Below are 18783 nucleotides of genomic sequence, written 5' to 3'. Positions count from 1 at the left end.
CAGTCCCTAGACCAGCATCATCAGCATCCCATGGAACTTGTCAGAAATGCACATCTTTGAGTCCCACAACAGACCTACATCATCTGTGCTGGTGGGACACAGTCATCTGTGTTTTAAAAATCCTTCAGGGGAGTCTGAGGCTTTCCAGGTCCCCGCAAGCACCACACTCAGGAGCAAACGACGAGGACCACCGCAAGGAGGGGCGGCCACAGCAGGGAGGGAGGATTTTCGTCTGACCCCCTCCATCTGGATCTCCCACCGCGCCAGCACCGCACAGCAAAGTCCTCCCGCTTCGGACTCTGCCCGAGAGCGCGCTGGCACCCCCGGCGGGAGCCGCGGTCCGCGGACCGGCCCCAGGCCCGGCTCAGCCACCACCCCAGGACGCCCCAGCGCCCCCAGCCCTCCGGCTTGGACTTCCTGCTCGGTGGGTGGCTGCGGGGGGCGGGGGGCGCGTCTACGCGGCGGGACTCCGGGCGGACGAGTCCAACTTCTTCAGGGCTGGAGGGGGCGGGAGCGGGGTATCTGCTCTTCTAACCCCGCCATGTGCTGGGAGACCGGACGAAGCAGAGGTGGAAGAAAGACTAGTCTGGGATAAATTTCCGGAAAACCCGGCTCCCAACAGAGAAACAGAGAAGCCGGGTGAACTCTCCTCCCGCTCCTTTCCTACTTTCCACCCCGAGCCCCGCGGAATGGAAACGGCGGAGGCTCCGGGCGGCGCCGGGGAGGGCGGCGGGGGAGGACGCCGCGGCGGAAATCTCGCGATAGGAGGCCGGCCGGGATGGGGGTGACACCTCTTCCCTCCTCCTCGCGTTAGTTCCGGTCGCAGAGGAGACACCGCCGCAGTTGCCGCCACATCGGGGATTTCTGGCTCTTTTCTCTTCGCCTTAAATTCGGTGAGGGGCGACGCCCGCTTGTCCCTGGCCGAGATTGTGGCCCCTCGTCGTCGCACAGGGCGGGGGCGCGGGGGGGGGCGGTGGACGGGGGGTGGCGGGTCAGATGCGGCCCCGCTTGAATGGGCCCCAGCGGAGGCCGCCGCATGAGGCCAGACGGGATCCGGGGCCTGGATTCGAGGGTCACCGCCGCCGCCTCGGCGGGGAGATCGAGGGCTTGCGGCCCGGGCCGGAACGTGGGGCCGGGTGTGCGCTGCGGCACCGGAGACCGAGGCAGTGGCGGAGGCAGCCCCCCCCCCCCGCGCCAGCCGCGCTGCCCGGCCTGGGTAACAAAGCCGCTGCGGCCTCTGTTGGGTGATGTACGCGTGGGGGGTTCTGGCGGGCGGGGCGGAGGAGCCGCCACCACCTCTGCGGCCGCCTCCACCGCCGCTGCTTCGGCTGGAGGGCGGGCGGATGTACGGGGCGGCGGGGCCCCCGGCGCGAAGCGCCTCGGCGCCTGTGGTCCGCTCGTTGCGGCGGCCGCCACCGCAGGCGACGGGGTCAGTGGGGAAGGGGCTGCGGGCCGGGACCGGCCCCTCCGGTACCCGGCGGCGGCCAGGGGGGTCCTGCGTGGGGGCGGGTTGTCGCGTTCCAGCGGCGGGCGCAGGAAGGGTGTGGAGGGGAGACCCGTGCCGGGGAGGAGACTTGGATTGCAGGGAACGGGGCAGGGAGGCTAGGCCGGCTCTCGGGGCGTTTTGCGGGCTGGGTTGGTGCAGGCGGCCGCTGCAGTCACAGCCACCACTGGGTAGGGGGGTGCTGCTCAAAAACCCTTCTGTAGAAAGGATTCACCTCTTGACCGGTGTCTGAAAATTGACGTACACGTTTTTGTATACCCCCTGACTATGGTGGTGATCTCTCTTAGCCTTCTGTGGTGCTGAGAAATAGTGGAATATAGGGGAATTTAAAGAGGAACGAGGAGAAGGGCGCCTGGGTGGCTCAGTGGGTTAAGCCTCTGCCTTCGGCTCAGGTCATGATCCCAGGGTCCTGGGATCAAGTCCCGCATGGGGCTCTCTGCTCGGCAGGGAGCCTGCTTCCTCCTCTCTCTCTCTGCCTGCCTCCCTGCCTCTCTGCCTACTTGTGATCTCTCTCTGTCAAATAAACAAATAAATTCTTTAAAAAAAAAAAAAAAAAAAGAGGAACGAGGAGGAAACCGATTACCAGTCACTGTGGTGCTGTAAAGGCACTTAAAAGTGTACATCCCATCTTTAAAGGGTTTCTTGTAGGGAGAAATGCAGATTTTGAAGTTAAATTTAATTCAGGCAAAGGTAATTCTTTGTTTCCCCCAGGTCTATTGCCAGGCTGAAAGTTTGTGTTAATATTTGACTTCTGTGTGACTAGACCAAGGTTTAATGCTTTGGTTTTAAAATGAATGTTCATGGCAGTGATATTTTTAAGGCCTTATTTTTCTTTTCTAGGGTGTCTTTTATGAATAATCAAAAGCAGCAAAAGCCAACGCTATCAGGCCAGCGTTTTAAAACCAGAAAAAGAGGTAAATACTTACGTTTTAATATCTCTTCAAACCTCCAGAATAACTTTTATATCTTGGTTTCTCTGGCAGGCAGTGGTTTAATAGTGAACTTTAAGAGAAAATACTGGAAAGGAACTTGAATTTGTAGTTGACTGCCATTTCAGATATATCCTTAATATTTCTACTGTTTTTCTAAGCCTTTATTTTTTAGTATCAACATACATATCTTTAAGCTGGTTAGTGAATGGTCTTTTTATTGCGAGGCTAAAGTATATTTCTTTCTTCTTCTTCTTTTTTTTTTTTTTTCTTAAGTATGGAGTGCATTTTCACTAGCTAAGTTTTATTCAAGCAGGCTTATGCTTGAGGGAAAAAGTTAGCTAATGAAAGGAGAGCTATTGTGATTGCTAATTCCTCCCAAACTTTGTGAAACTTTGTGAGAGAAGAACCTTTATGCATGGAAGTTAATTATGGAACAGAGTTCACATTGTAGAATTATGTTAACTGCTTCTGTCTATTCGTGGGTGGTTAGGTGAGTATTTAATTCTGTAGCAAGTCACTATACTAGTGATACAAAGTTAAATGAGGTGTGGTCACAGGTACATTTTGTATCGTGCTTAATACTTTCCCCCAAAATCTTCCAGTGTTACTGCTCAAAAACACCTATTGACCTTATTTTACAGGAAATCGAATTGGGTCAGCTACTGGTTATAAATTGTATTATTTTACCCTGGGTAGCAGACACTTTGAGATGTATGTTACAGAGTCTTATAATCCCTGATCATAGACTGTCCTCTTGTAGTGGGGAGACTGAAGAGGATTCGATGCTAGTCTTTGCAGATTTTTTTAGATTTTAGATTTTTTAGATTTAACCTGGTAAATTTTCTCAAGAGGAGGAACAGAAATTGGAAACCAGAGCAATTCAGCAGTGATGGGGGAAAGTCTGTGTTCTTTTGAATATGTTTAGTAGCAAGTAATTTTATTGTTACTGGCATCGGGAAGAGCTGTCACTTCCCCAGTTCCAGATAGAGATCACTCATGCCCCCCTAGTTCTTGATGATGGGGTTCTGGGTAGCATGAACCATCATCCAAGTTTGTCTGGGACTGAACACAGGTCCCAGGACATAGGCTTTCAGTGCTAAAACAGAAAAGTCCTGGGCAGACAGGGAGGAGTTGATTACTCTAGTGCTGTGTGAAAATTAAGATAGCATCTAACCTAGATAGAGAGGTCAAACCCTGTCATGAAGTGTGTAGTAGCAACTCAGTAAAGGCTGGGTATGTGTGTAAGGCACTGTTAGGTACCAAATGAACAATTTAAAAAACAGCATAGCAAGTGTTACAGGCACTTAGAGAAAAGAATGGAGAGTTCCAGTGTTTGGACAAAATTTAACTCAAGAATAGAATTTACCTGAAATTTAGAGGATGTCCTAAATTTCAGAAAAGCCCACAGGCAGTAGGAGAGCATTCAGGGTAGAAATTGTCTCCTGGCTGTAGGAACACACTAGCTCATTTTATAACTCAGCATTTATGAGACTTAAGTGAAAAAATAGTGGGGAAAAAAGCCATGCAGTTCTTGTGACTAGGTAGTCCCTGCCTTGCATTGCAGAGAGTGTGTGTTTAGGTCTTTTCTTATGTTGGTGTTTTACAGCTGTTGAAATCAGTGAGATTGTGCTAAATGTGGTTAATTTATTCAGGACTTACACTTTCGTAAGGTGGTGGTTTTGTGGCATTTTGGTAAACCTGTTAACATTAAATGTTGTGGGGTTTTCCCCCCAGATGAAAAAGAGAGGTTTGACCCTACTCAGTTTCAAGACTGTATTATTCAAGGCTTAACTGAAACTGGTACTGATTTGGAAGCAGTAGCAAAGTTTCTTGATGCTTCTGGAGCAAAGCTTGATTACCGCCGTTATGCAGAAACACTCTTTGACATTCTGGTGGCTGGCGGAATGCTGGGTAAGTGTCTGGGTTTTGTGGGAGGTGTAATGTATAGAGATCATGTGGAATTCAGAATATGAGCTGTTTGACAGTCCTCTCAAATTGGGGTGGCTTTTTGGCTTTTACCTCAAGATTCTTCCATTTTTTTCCTCCCAGATCATAATAACTTAGCAAATTATTGCTCTGCCTAGCTTTATAGTTAAAATCTGTTACAAAACCATAATATTTGGGGATGATTTTTCTGATACCTATGTCCTTACTACATTCCCAGTCAGTCAATTCTTCCTGCTTGTGTTTGAACATTCTCAGTTAGTAGAGAAACCCTTACCTCTTCTGTCTTATGAAATACAACTTCTGTATGCCTGAGGACTACTGCACTCCTCAGTCCATTAGCCACTACCCACATGTGGCTCTCCGTCACGTGGGATGTGGCTGATCTAAATGGAGAGGGGCTGTCAAATACACATTGGATTGTAAAGACTTAATAGAAAAAAGAATGTAAGACCTCTTAATAATATTTTGAATACTGAAATGTTAAAATCAGTATTTTTGATATGTTGGGTTAGAGTATACTAAAATTACACTATTTTAAGTAGTTTTAATAAAGTTACTACGCAATACGAAATGACGTCGTGTGGCTCACAGTGTATTGCTATTGTGCAGCACTGCTCTAACTTCTCCCTCCGCTCTCAGCGCTCGGGGAATCTTAAGAGAATGTGTCATTTAGCTATATATCTTCAAATGATGGTGGCAGTTTCCTTTCCATAGCTCTTGAAAATATTCCAGAATGTTTTCACGGTGGTAACTGTGTTGCCCCTCACAGCCAGGCTGATAGAATCAGAACTCGGGGTGGAGGCTTAGAGAGGTTCCAGTGACTTAACATGCAGTCGAATAATTACCCGTGGTAGAACCAAGGAACATGTATTCATATGTTCTAATGCCTAGTCCTGGGGGAATTTCTTCCACTGCGTTACCAGTTTATGGTAAGAAATGGCCGTTTTCTATTTACAATACTACCAATAAGCCTGCTTTTAAAATTCTTTTTAAAATCTTCACTAAGGAAATCTTTGAAGATACCCTAGCGAGAATAGTAAAACAAATGTCTTGTCTATTACCCAACTTCCGTAATGGTTAGCAGTCTGATCTGGCTGTGTCCCCACTGACTTCATCCCTCTCCCCATATTTCTAAGTATGTATCAGATATCACTTTATCTGTAAATACATATAAATGTATGTAAAAGGTAAAGTCTCTAACTTGTAACTTTTTACCTCCCAGCCTCTTCGGCAACTTACGGGGTGGTTTTCTTTATGAAAAGTTACGTTATCAAAACCAACTCAGCATCTCCACTTGTGTGACAGATTTGATACTGCTGAGTGGTTATTAATATAGCTTTATTTGAGTTATTAATACACCAAGCTTATTTGGGTTGCTGAAGGGGGGGTTATTTCCTTAAATTGTTTCACTTTATTCACACATCCTGAACCAACTAGTCATACTCCTACTGAGATACTGACTTAGCTTCCAGATCATCTTTTAGAATTTTTATCATTTTATTTTATAATGGGAATCCTTCCAGAAAGTAAGATGGAAACTATTACTAATTTTAAATGAAGGTCGCTGCAAATTTTTTGTAAATATACCTCAGCCCCAGGTGGTACACTGGCAGATGACATGATGCGTACAGATGTCTGTGTGTTCGCAGCACAAGAAGACCTAGAGACCATGCAAGCATTTGCTCAGGTAAGTGAGACTTTATTTATTTTGGTAAGCTACTATCCATCTGAAAAGGAAGAGTCTACTTTGAAGAGGTTGCAAGTAGAAGGTTGAAGGAATTTGAACTGAAGATTTAGAGATACTTTTTGGTGCAATATAATGAAATGTGTTAAGGAAAACAAAGCAGAAAAGATTGAATTAGTTATTTTCCTACTTGTCCCTTTGGAATTAATCCATTTTTAAGAAAAACCTCAAGCTGAAAAGGAAAATAATTTCCCTGTCATGATTTCCATCATAGAATTATTCTACATATAGCTTTTTTTTTTAAGATTTTATTTATTTGAAAGAGAGCGTACAAACAGGGAGGGGTAAAGGGACAAGCAGGGGCTTAGTCCCAGGACCCTGAGATCATGACCTGAGCCAAAGTCAGACGCTTAACTGACTGAGCCACCCAGGCACCCCTACGTATAACTTCTTAAAGATGAATAGGTTATAGGCAGATTAGCTTACCAATCAAAATTTCATTTGAAGGTTTCGTACATAGTTAGGTTTGTGTTATTGTAAGCAAAGAATTCAAGTGTATCTAGCCTAGAAATTAGTTGTCTGTGTCATTAGGAAAGTAAAACTATATCTGTGCTCTTACTCTATTAATATCCTACAAATGGGTAAATGACTTGTATTTGAGCAATAATTAGTCCTTCTTTAACATTTAGCAATAAAAATCTGTTGTGGGGTGACTTAAGTGTTAGATCATATACTGTAGGGTTTGGAAGTTGACAGACTCTTCCTAAGCTGGCTTACACAGTTTGTAAACTCATATCCAGCAGAAGGTTTTCTTTGATGTTCTAAAGATACTGAGAGATACTCGGATCTTTTAGGAATCTGGCAACTATATGAAATTATTAAATTCCTTTCTTCATAGGTTTTTAACAAGTTAATCAGGCGCTACAAATACCTGGAGAAAGGTTTTGAAGATGAAGTAAAAAAGGTATGAAGAACAGTATGCTTTAGGCGAACAAAAGGTTGGGGTCAAAGAGGAGAACATTGTATCTTAATTCTGCCACGGATTTGAAATGATTAGATATTTATGTGGCCTGAAATGTGGTTTGGGGTATATCATTTAGTTCAATTTGTTATACACAGTTTCTTAGCTTGCTGTCCAAACAAGTGACAAAAGGCTAAAAGTCAAAATGAGGTCTGTTCAAGATAGGGGATAGAGGATCAGAGCTAAGCATATTGAGAAAGAAATTTTAACATACTTGCTATTGGAGTCTTGGGTATTCTGTGTATAGGCGAACCAAAGAATCTGGTAACATTAATAGTAATATTTACCACGTTTCAGGCACTGTTGTAATTATTAACTAAAAATCTTGGGAGGCAAGTTTTATTATCCACATTTACTTATGAGGAAACTGAGGCACAGAGGTTAAGTAATTTGCCCAGGATCACTCGGCAAACAACTGAAATAAAAATTTGGATGGTCAGACCCCAGAGCCCACACTTTTTTAACCAGTATAGTTTGCCTTACTGCTTCTCTTGATGTAATGCAGTTTCTCTTTTTAACCTTTAATTATTTACTTTTATAGCTGCTGCTGTTCTTAAAGGGTTTTTCAGAGTCGGAGAGGAACAAGCTGGCTATGCTGACTGGTGTTCTTCTGGCTAATGGAACACTTAATGCATCCATTCTTAATAGCCTTTATAATGAGAATTTGGTTAAAGAAGGTAATGACCTCTTAGTAAAGAGTTGTCTTTGGTTGGCTGTGGGTGGGGATAAGATCATGAAAGATGTGAACTAACACAAAAGCTAGAATATAGTTTATGTAGATATGACTTGTGTAATTGTGTTAGTTTTCTTAACTATCCTTAAATTTAACAAAATTCATTAGATGATATTTCATGTATACCTTTGGCTCTCTTTAGGCATACAGCAAATATCCAAAGCTCAGACAAAATGTGGTTATAACCTAAAAAGAGAAGTGCCAGGGAAACCCAGAAAGATTAATTCCAGTTGGGGGATATGTTGAGCCAAAAAGGAAATAAGGTCCCATTGTCATTTTCATAGTTAAATAATTCTTTATTTACATTTTTTTAGGTTTATTTACATTTTTTTAGGTTTTTGTTTTGTTTTTTGTTTTACGATTTTTTTTATTTATTTGACAGAGAGACGGGGGAGTGGGAGAGGAAGAAGCAGGCTTCCTGCCAAGCAGAGATCCCAGTGCGGGGCTGGATCCCAAGACCCTGGGATCATGACCTGAGCTGAAGGCTGATGCTTAGCAACTGAGCCACCCAGGCGCCCCAAAAACTAACTTTAAAACTAGACAACTAGGTACTTAATAAGACACCTTGTCAAGTGTCAGTACTCTTACTGTCATTTTATACATTTCAAAAGCAGTGTTAATAACTAAAAATACATAACTAGCAAATTATAGAAGAGAAATTGTTGGAGTGCAATGCTGAGCAGTTTAGTGGTAGAAAGAAGTTTAGGGAGAAAGTGAGTAATTCTATGCCCCTTGAAAATGAGGAGATAGAACGGTTGAAATCCACTTACCTATTAAGTGAGCTCTTTTGTTCTACAGGGGTTTCAGCAGCTTTTGCTGTAAAGCTCTTTAAATCATGGATAAATGAGAAAGATATCAATGCAGTGGCTGCAAGTCTTCGGAAAGTGAGCATGGATAACAGACTGATGGTTTGTAGTTTGCTTCGTGCTTCCCATTCTTCCCGACACTTAAAATGTGATAAGGAACTTTAATTTCTAATCTGGGAAAAGAGGAGGTGTTTTTCTTGAGAGGATTAAAGATCATTTAACCCGATTAAATTCTCCTTTCAGGAACTTTTTCCTGCCAATAAACAGAGCGTTGAACACTTCACGAAGTATTTTACAGAGGCAGGCTTGAAAGAACTTTCAGAATATGTTCGGAATCAGCAAACCATAGGAGCTCGAAAGGAACTCCAGAAAGAGCTTCAAGAACAGATGTCCCGTGGTGACCCATTTAAGGATGTAAGATATTTTTGTTTAAACCATCTTAATGATTTCTTTCTGGCAGAGAAGGCGTTTATTCACTTGAGAAGTTTTCAAGTATTTCACCACAGTGGGTTTTCATTAATAGCTCTAGAATGTTCTGCTGGGGCTTCTCGTCAGTCTTTTTCATATTTAGTGCTTTACTGGTGCCCAGAAATTACAATGCTTGGGGATTTTGTGGGGTGCAAGCCAGTGGATAAATCATCTGTTTCCATCTCTGTCCTTTCCTAGCCAGTTTGCTTGTGTGTCAATGAAGGTTTGGACTAGAGGTCCATCCCTCCCAGCTCTGAAAGGTCTCTGCTTACGTGTGGTACACATGGAGTCATTGCCAGTTGCACGGAAAGGTGTTTTTATGTTTTTGTAAAAGGTCTGCGTTTGATGTGTGCAGTGTACATACCAAAATTGATTTCTTTTACTAAATTTGAATTCTTTTTGCAGATAATTCTGTATGTCAAGGAGGAGATGAAAAAAAACAACATCCCAGAACCCGTTGTCATTGGGATAGTCTGGTCCAGCGTCATGAGCACCGTGGAATGGAACAAAAAGGAAGAGCTTGTAGCAGAGCAAGCCATCAAGCACTTGAAGGTATCAGAACTATGCCTTTGCAGAACATTACTCTGCTCTTTTAAAGTGGGGACACATGAGCTGTTCCTGTACCTAGAGAATGTATCCCATCCTGTGGCTCCTGGGGATGAACACCAGCGAGTAGACAAGTAACTATTCATGGTAGTTACAAACTATTGATGATCTTTTAAAAAAGTCTGACTTCACCTTTCTTTGGTTCACGAGTTAAAAACAAATACACGTTTAAAAATAGCATACACCTGCAATTTGGTGTTTGCTTTTACGGGAGTATTGGAAAGTAAGAGCCCTCCTGTTTTATCTTCTAAATTACTAACATCATGTTGACAGTTGTCTGGAAGCCCTGGTGCAGTGTTGCGTATTTGACTTAGACACTTTGTAACTGCTGCTTTGTTTTATTTGCTTGCTTGTTTTAGTTTGCACAACCTAGAATATAGTTCACAGTGATTTTAAAAGATCTGTTCTGTATTTTAGGAATTTTGAAATGGAAGGTCATTGTAATAAATGGCAAAACCTTTTCTCCTTTCCCTTTAAAAGCAATACAGCCCTCTACTTGCTGCCTTTACTACTCAAGGTCAGTCTGAGCTGACTCTGTTACTGAAGATTCAGGAGTATTGCTACGACAACATTCATTTCATGAAAGCCTTCCAGAAAATAGTGGTGCTTTTTTATAAAGGTAATTTGAAATTTGAATTTGGTGATAGAAATCCTAGGGGTGCCTGGGTGGCTCGCTCACACGGTTAAGTGTCTAACTTCAGCTCAGGTCATGATCTCAGGGTCCTGGGATTGAGCCCCCATAGGGCTCCACACTCAGCAGGGAATCTGCTTCTCTGTGTCCCTCTAACCGCCGCCCCGCCCCCATAAAATCTTAAAAAAAAAAAAAAAAAAATCCTAGACTACTGCTAATAATTCCAGTGAGGAGTTGTCTGAACATCAGCTCCATAAAATATTTTACTTCAATCATGGGACAAAATTGTCTCTAATTGAATTGGGTGCTTTTTAGTCCGTTTACATATCAAAACATCTCTAAACCTTATTAAGTTAAAACCTAAAATCGTCTTGATGTGTCCTCAGACTTCACCTCGCATTCTCTACCAGTTCTCTTCCCCAGACACACTTGTTAACATTTCTCTAGTCTTTGGCCCATGACAAGTTGACTTCCCATCACACTACCCCATTACCCATTGTAGACTTTTAGTTGTCCTTCAAGACTGTAAAGATTATAAAACCTTCTGTTTAGTTATTATTCCATTTCTGTGATCCTATTTCAGAAAACTGGTCTAAAGTGGTAATAAAAATAAGCACTTTGTTGGGAGAGAGTCCATTGCAATATTTACATGGTTGTTAATAATGTTTTCTTCAGTTCTGCATAAATCAGACCACTTTGACCCCAGTAAGTGTGGTTTGCATGCACATGTATTATTTCCATGCCCTGGTTTTCATAAATGATTTTGTTGGTTCGTATATTCTAAACTTAGAGATCTATATCCCCAGAATTTTTTGCTCTTAAGAAAGAGTAGGGTGATGAAGTATTCAGGCTCTGGTTATAGTTAGGTTTCTATATATAGCTTACAGTTAGGTTTCTTAAAACTATGCCCCCATTTACATCCGCCTCCCACTCTTAATTATTTATAAATAAATCTTAGAAACCTTTATTTAATTAATTTTTCAGTAGGGGTTTGTAAAGTACATGGACTTGTTTTTGTTTTTAGTAAGACCACAGTACCATTGTCACACACAAAAAATTTAATGTCATCCATCAGATACCCCTGATCATTCATCACAAGGTTTCTCAGCCTTGGTACTGCTGGTATCTTGGGCCATTTCACTCTAGTGGTAACAATCCTGTGCATTGTAGAGGGGTGAGTAGCATCTCTCCCTGTTGTAACAACCCAGAATGTCTCTAAACATTGTCAGATGTCCCAGCGAAGGGGGCTGTAAGTTGCCTTCACTTGGGAGAATCACTGGTTTAGTAAGTGTTTCCTAGTTGCGGGTCATACATTGGCAACAGGTTGATAAAGCCTTTCTTAATGGAGGGCTGTCCTTCAGAATTGAAGAGACCAGTTGAGCGTTTCAAATACAGTGATTATCCATACCTTTGAGTAGGCTCAGTTTTGCCAGGCAGGCAGTTCCGCTTTAGGTGGCCTCTGACTCTGCCTGAAACGCCCCGGATGTAACGATCGCTCTCTTTGTAGCTGAAGTCCTGAGTGAGGAGCCCATTCTGAAGTGGTATAAAGATGCACATGTTGCAAAGGGGAAGAGTGTCTTCCTTGAGCAAATGAAAAAGTTTGTAGAGTGGCTCAAAAATGCTGAAGAAGGTAAGTCTTGTCTTTGGCGCAGTTTGTGTGGTAAAGTCCGAGAACTAATTTTAGAGCAGTCAGAGAACGTAACTACCTTTTTTCATTGAGATAACCATTCTGTACCTCGAGTACAGATTTTTGTTCATTCGTGACAGACCTGCCAATACTCATTTGCTTTAAGGCAGGTGGGGAGAACTTGACTTGAAATACTAAAGTATTCTGATGTCTTGGCCAATATACTAACATGCGTATTCGAAGGGAAATTGAAAAATTTGAGACTACTTAATAAATACTAGATTTACAAATGAAGGTTTTCGAATATCCCCCTTTTCAGTAGGTGGTTATAAATAAAATTATGTAATTGTAATAAAGAGCTTCAAAGTTAATAAATGGGAACTTTTTGCTTTCTGATATTTATATAATGCTTGACTGCATTTTTCCCCTTTTCTAGAATCTGAGTCTGAAGCTGAAGAAGGTGACTGAATTTTGAAACTACACCCTCAGTAAAGCAAACAGGAGTTGTAGATAAAATGTCATGTCTCATGTGTCCTGGTTCTTACATCTTCCTACCTCCCTATATCAAGCATGATATAAGGGCTTTCATGGCAAATTTTATTTTAACTGTTTCTATGGTTACTGGAAATGTTGGGTTTAGTTTCTAAAACCATGTTTTAAGTAGCTACAGGAGCTATAGATTTGAATCTAATGTTGCATTAGTCTTTTCAGTTATCTTCTACCTCCTGTATTTTCTACTGTAATAATGTAATTTAAGGCCTTCCACAATGAACAGTTCACTTTATTCCCTGGGTTTTCTATATAAACAGTTTTCAAGATATGATTTGGTTAAAAATAATTTGTTATAAATATTCTGTTTGCAAATTAAACTGTAAAAGTATCCAAAGTCTCAAAAGGCAATGATTTGTGTGATGATTTGGTATGCCCAAAGTCCTGCTCATCAATGAAAATCTCATATACAGTAATTGAATTCATTAACATGAATCTTGAGTATTTGGACCATTGCTTGCATGTTGTTATTTTCTTAAATTTTTAACCCTGGATGTCCTTGAACTCAGTTGTTTGCTCTCTGGTTTTCATTCTTTAGTAAAGCCATAGAGAACAAGCTTAAAATTGAGTTCTTTGGGAAATTTTATATGGCAGAGGGTGGTGGGAAGAAGAAAAGTTGAGCTTTTTCCCATTGAGAAACTTCTGCATTCAGTTTGTATCTTTCCCTGAAAAACAGAGGGATATTCTTCTCATTACACCCATTTTCAAATGTACCTTAGTAAAATCTTGTCATTTAAAGTATTTACACTTATCATGCACTTCGTTTGAAGTTTTGGAAAGGACCCAAAATAACGTGAGTTAGGGGCGTCTAGCTGGCTCAAGTCGGTAGAGCATTTGACTCTTGATTTCAGGGTCATGAGTTTGAGCCCCACACTGGGTATAGAGATTACTTGTTGAAAAAAGTGTGAGTAAAGGAAATGACTATACTAAACCCAGTGAGTTGTTAAATGTTAAGTGGTCAGCATGTTCTAATTGACTCTAAGTGTAACTCATTTCCTCTTAGCTTGAAGTATTTGTTGTAAAGAATGAAGTGTAATGGCCATACATTCCCACGTGACCACACTGGGTCAGCTTCATTCTCTTAACACGCTTATAGCTCAAGCGGCAGGCTGTTAACATACCCAAGCTGCCATCTTTTTAAATTGCCATGAGCCAAATATCTCTTTTGTACAATTGATCCATTTATTTTAATGGCTGCCTTTTAACTTCCATTTTTCTTTTCTTGCTGCTACCCATATATATATTTTATATATATATATATACATATATATGTATGTGTGTGTGTGTGTATATATATATATAGTCATTAGAAAACAAAATACGACCACTTTGGTGGAGAAACTTCGTGTTAAAAGTGAACATTTTGAGAGGTTTTTTTTTCTCTTGATGAAAGAAACTAACTTGGAATAATGCCACCAGAGACTGAATGGAAATTGCCCCTTTCAAAGGTGCCATTCTCATGAGCCAAGATTTTGGTGTTTAAAAGTTCATCTTGAGGGAATAACGTGTAATATATAACCTTATGAAGAAGAGCATTATAACAGACCGTTATAAATGGGGTGAAATTGTTGAATGAATAATTTTGATAAAGTTTTCATGCACAGGCAAAATGTATTCACTAGGTTTCTACATAGTGATCTGCTTTTACTTTGTAATTTGTAGTCCTCAAGACTTTTTTTAAAAAATAAAGTCCATCCTTACACTTAGGTTAGAGGTCAGTCTTCTTTCATTTGTTTATTTCTATATATTCCATGTTAATACCTAAGAGTAGGTGTATGTTATGTGTTCAGACGTCTCTACTGTGTAAGCATTGAGTAATTGTCCTTCTCATCCTTATGATTCCCAGACCAAACACCCACACAGAATTCTGATGTAGCGAAAACTACATTTAATATATCTACAGCCAAACCATTGCATGTTATTGTCGTACAAAGTGTACCCTATTTTATTATATACTGTGTATAGTGAAAGAGTGTGTAGTCTTCCAGAACTACATTATGATCTTTGTCTGATCATAGTTTTTTTTTTTCCTTTATAATGACAAAGTAGTATTTACTTACTACAGTATTATAGTAAATGGATAAGTGTAAAGAAAGGGGATGCTTCCTTAAAGACTGCAGATTTTCATTTTGAATTTCAATTGGTAATTTTGGAACTCAGCTTCTAATGCCCACCAGTGGCATCAAATATGTAATGCTTAATCTAGATCTTAAAATTGTACTTGTAATTATGATTGGATAGATGTTAGTTGATTTTCCAAATTTGGTGTTGGTTTCTAAGGATAAGTCTTCTTAGGTGCCGTAATTAAACGTGTTTAGAGCTGATCATAGGTTTCTTAAGTATTGTCCTAGAGATATTTATTATTCTGTTCTTACGAAAATTCCAAATACCAAAAATGCCACAGGATATTTTGACATAGCATAGTGATGGTGGTGAGAGGAAATGCATGTGACTACAAGTTGCACAACTGCTTTATACATGAAAAAGAGTAAGGGTGATATTTTTGTTGGTTTTTAGTCCTGCATGGCAGTGACATCACTCCTACTGCAAATGCATGACCTAGTGTATCTTATTTTAAAGGGGAGGGGACCTAATGATAGCCATTTGCATTGGCAGACATCTCTTAATGCACATCCGTCTCCTGAAACGGGATTTTTCCTGCCAATCTTAACAATTGGACTTTACACCCCAACCGGCCATAGACAACAGACATATCATTCCCCACTGGCTTGGAAGGTCATTCTTACTTGATTGTAAATGTAACATTAAGTAAAATCATTTGGGATCCTTCTAATATATAAAAGTCAAAATCCTAGGTGAATGGTTTAATTAAAGTCGTTATGCTAACACGTGGATAATGGTATTGAAATTTACTGATGAAACTACAGGAGATTAGGAACTGACAGAAATATTGGTTGGCTTTAGGTGTAACATGCCAAAATTTTAGTGTGCATAACCACTTGGACTACTGGATTACCTTTGTGAAAGTTTTCTTCAGACACTATTTACAGGTGTCATGTAAAATAGGTTAAGCATTTCTGTGAGAATTCTGGTAAATTGCCTTGCCAAGATTTTTATGTAAAGTATTAATCCTTTAGTATTGATAGAAGGTGTTTCTATTCACCACCCTACTGAGGCCTAAAGGTTTAAAATATAATTAAATAAGTTTTTCAGTAGGTTTTATTTAAGTGGACTCTAGAAGATGTAAGTACTTTGGACTTCAAAATAATTTATAATTGGCTTTTGTTTAAAAATGAATTGCAGTGGATTTGTGCCTCAACCCAGCCATCCCTAATTGTATGACACTGTGGATTAGAAAGCCTTCCCAAGTCCCTTTTCCTGGCCAGCTTTTTCCTCCCTGTTTAACTGGGCAATGAGCAGCCATATCAAATCCAAGCCATTTTTTAAAATCTCTTTTTTTATTTAAATTCATTTAGTGTAATGTATTAGTTTCAGAGGTCGAGGTCAGTGATTCTCGTCAGTCCTACAGAACACCCAGTGCTCGTTACAGCACACGCGCTCCTTCATGCCCATCACCCGGTTACCCCATCCGCCACCCCCGCCCCTCCAGCAACCCTCAGTTTGTTTGCTCTGATTAAGAGTCTCTTACGGATTGTCTCCCTCTCTGGTTTTGTCTTTGTTTTTTTCCTCTCTTCCCCTATGATCCTCTGTTTTGTTTCTTCAGTTCCACATGTGAGTGAGATCATATGATAGTTGTCTTTCTCTGACTGACTTATCAAATCCAGTCTTTTTTATTTTTCATGCCCTTACAGTTTGTCCTCGTTCTAGGAGTATAGCCTCCCCTCTTAATGGACTGAAAAAAGGATGAGGATACTTTACAAATGCACTCAGTCACTGTCAGCTTAGTAATTTTTTTTAACTTAGACATTTTTAATAACCTTACTTAAATGAAAAGTTCAGCTGCTTGTGGTGCCCACTGTAGTGCCATAGAGGAAACACTGGTGAGAAATCTGAGTCTTGTTTCGTCGACTATTTGAAGGGAACAATACCTTGTTCAAACTATGACATAATTAGAATGTTGATGACTGTTAAGTGCAGGCTTGGGAAATGCATTAAGTGTATACGATGAATTTGGGGTGTGACAAAGTGTTCAAATACAATTGAGCTATTCCACTTTAGGAGTTTCCATTCCGTAAAACTGGTTTACAATAAGGACAAAAATAGTTTAAACCATTTTTTAAAGCTGAAATCCCAAGGGCTGTGCTGAAGCGGTTGACCTAGAGGTTACTCTATTAGGGAAATAAGGGACCCGTTATAAACTGAAGCCTCTATTACTTCAAAAAGATGTTCTGTGTTCTCTGGCATCTTAAGAATATTTTCTCTGTAAATACACCTCATTTCCATTCTAGTTAGGAGTCATGGACCCCGGCATGGCACACAGTTGAAGAACGGAGCAAACGGGATCGCTGACGCTCCAGCTAGTTGCTGGCGCTCAGAACCACCTCCAGCACAGCCCTCCCAACCAGTAATTCCACTGCTGCATTATTTCTGTGTTAACTGTGAAATCTGCTTCTTGTCTGTACCCTTAAAATTGAATAAAATTTCATGAGACTCCTTGTTAACATAAAGAGAAGCGGTGACTCTTGTTGCATTGGCGGTTGTTTGCTGATCACCCGGAAGCGCCGGAGTTGCTTACGGCTCCGGTCCTCTCGGGTCCTCGTCCCGGTCCTTTCAGTTTGTGCTCAGTGTTGTAAATACCGTCCGAAAGACTGTGCCTCCGGAGATCTTTTCCTTCAGGCTACTTTTGCTTTTGTTTGGCTCAAATATACTTCAGACTCATCCAAACAGTCAACAGATATGAGTGTTTCACTTCGTGAAATACTAGTGCCTCCACCCGCCCTGGAAAGTTAACAGCTCCCCTCCCCTCAAGGCCTCCCATCTAATGGATCAAGTTCCGTCCATTTCAACCCCCAACTCCAGAGCCAGTGCAGGCCACCAGCGTCTACCAACAGCCAGAGTAGTCTGAACGCGAGTGAAACAGTTGCCAGGAGGGATCTGCGCGATTGATTGATTCGCTTAATCTGCCTTTTTCTCTTACTCAGCCCTATATGCGCAGCATCCGATAGCATCGTCGGGTAGCAAGCGTTAAACATTAGGTAAGTGAAGAAATGAGAACAGGCACAATACCGGATTTGGTCAGAATACTGAAGTTGATAGGAAAAATGGGGTGTTGCGGGGCGCCTGGGTGGCTTGGTGGGTTAAGTCTCTGCCTTTGGCCCAGGTCATGGCCTCAGGGTCCTGGGATTGAGCCCCACATCGGGCTCTCTGCTCAGCAGGGAGCCTGCTTCCCCTTCTCTCTGCCTGCCTCTCTGCCTACTTGTGATCTCTCTCCCTCTGTTAAATAAATAAAATCTTTTTTTAAAAAAATGGGATGTTGCGCCACAAAGTTCTGGGAGTTAGGTATACGTAAATATTTAGACAAGGTTAAATCCAAGATGTCTGTTCTGTGGTTAGGATCGCTGCAAGTGACCAGACTAAGAGAAGAGCTTGTCAGTCAAACTAAACTGTCGTACAATGCCCCGCTGAGCTTTAGCACGATGTGGTGAACAGGACTGGATACCAAAATTCAGGTTTACCGGAGGAGGTAGGTAATCAAGAGTGAGGTGAGTGCAAAACCAAGGGCATGGTAGGTACTAGCAAGCTGGGACTGTCTGGTTTCAAGGGTTACATAATCTGTAAATGATTAAAATCATGTGACAAAATTACACTTCAAAAAGTAGTTTGTAAGTCCCTAACACTGAACGAAACAGACCACACATGCCCACCTGGAGCAGCCTCCCAGCTGTGCGGTGGGCAAATAAGTCAGCCTCTGAGCCTTGTTTTCTGCCTCTATAAAATAAGAATGACCATGAGTGAATGATGCCTATCTCATGGAGTGGTCAAGAAGTTTATAATAAAACACTTAAATAAAAAACAGTTGCCGGTCCTAATAATCACTCCGGGAACTGTTGGCCAAGGATGTGTTTGGAAGAACAAAAAGCTACCGACGCTACTAAAGCCCCGAATACAGGTTTCCTGTTGGATTTGAACTAGCAGAAGGTAATGAACTTCCCCAAAATAATCACGCATGCTTTAGCAACTGTAGAAAGAGACACGAGATGAGCTGAAATCCTCATGACCCAGCAGCAAGAACAAAGTCGTACTTTGTGAGTGTGGTCAAGTACGCAGTCAATGTCCATTCTAATAACAATATAAAAGAAACCCACAAAGAGTCAATGGTAGATGATAAATACGTTGAAAGCAAGCAAACAGGT

The 18783-nt window shown here is 41.3% G+C and overlaps 1 protein-coding gene across 3 annotated transcripts; it reads left to right on the top strand.

The window, feature by feature from the left end:
• The first annotated feature begins 760 nt into the window (after positions 1 to 760).
• On the top strand, positions 761 to 17089 carry BZW1 (basic leucine zipper and W2 domains 1). 3 transcript variants are annotated; one of them, XM_080798321.1, is made up of 13 exons: positions 802 to 893; positions 2345 to 2418; positions 4171 to 4347; positions 5976 to 6070; positions 6966 to 7031; positions 7630 to 7765; positions 8620 to 8729; positions 8871 to 9041; positions 9501 to 9647; positions 10182 to 10320; positions 11840 to 11962; positions 12396 to 12419; positions 16879 to 17089. In XM_080798321.1, the coding sequence occupies exons 2-13, from the start codon at positions 2355 to 2357 to the stop codon at positions 17076 to 17078; spliced, it is 1452 nt and encodes a 483-aa protein (XP_080654447.1). In that variant the 5' UTR covers positions 802 to 893; positions 2345 to 2354; the 3' UTR covers positions 17079 to 17089. The 3 variants fall into 3 exon arrangements, with proteins under 3 accessions (XP_080654448.1, XP_080654447.1, XP_080654449.1); XM_080798322.1 differs by lacking the exon at positions 16879 to 17089 and having other exon boundaries at positions 761 to 893; positions 12396 to 13404; XM_080798323.1 differs by lacking the exons at positions 802 to 893; positions 16879 to 17089 and adding an exon at positions 1329 to 1429 and having other exon boundaries at positions 12396 to 13404.
• Positions 17090 to 18783: the final 1694 nt, after the last annotated feature.

The sequence above is a fragment of the Martes martes genome (genome assembly GCF_963455335.1).
Source record: "Martes martes genome assembly, chromosome: 3".
NCBI classification, from domain to species: Eukaryota; Metazoa; Chordata; class Mammalia; order Carnivora; family Mustelidae; genus Martes; species Martes martes.
This window is presented reverse-complemented; position numbering and strand designations above follow the sequence as displayed.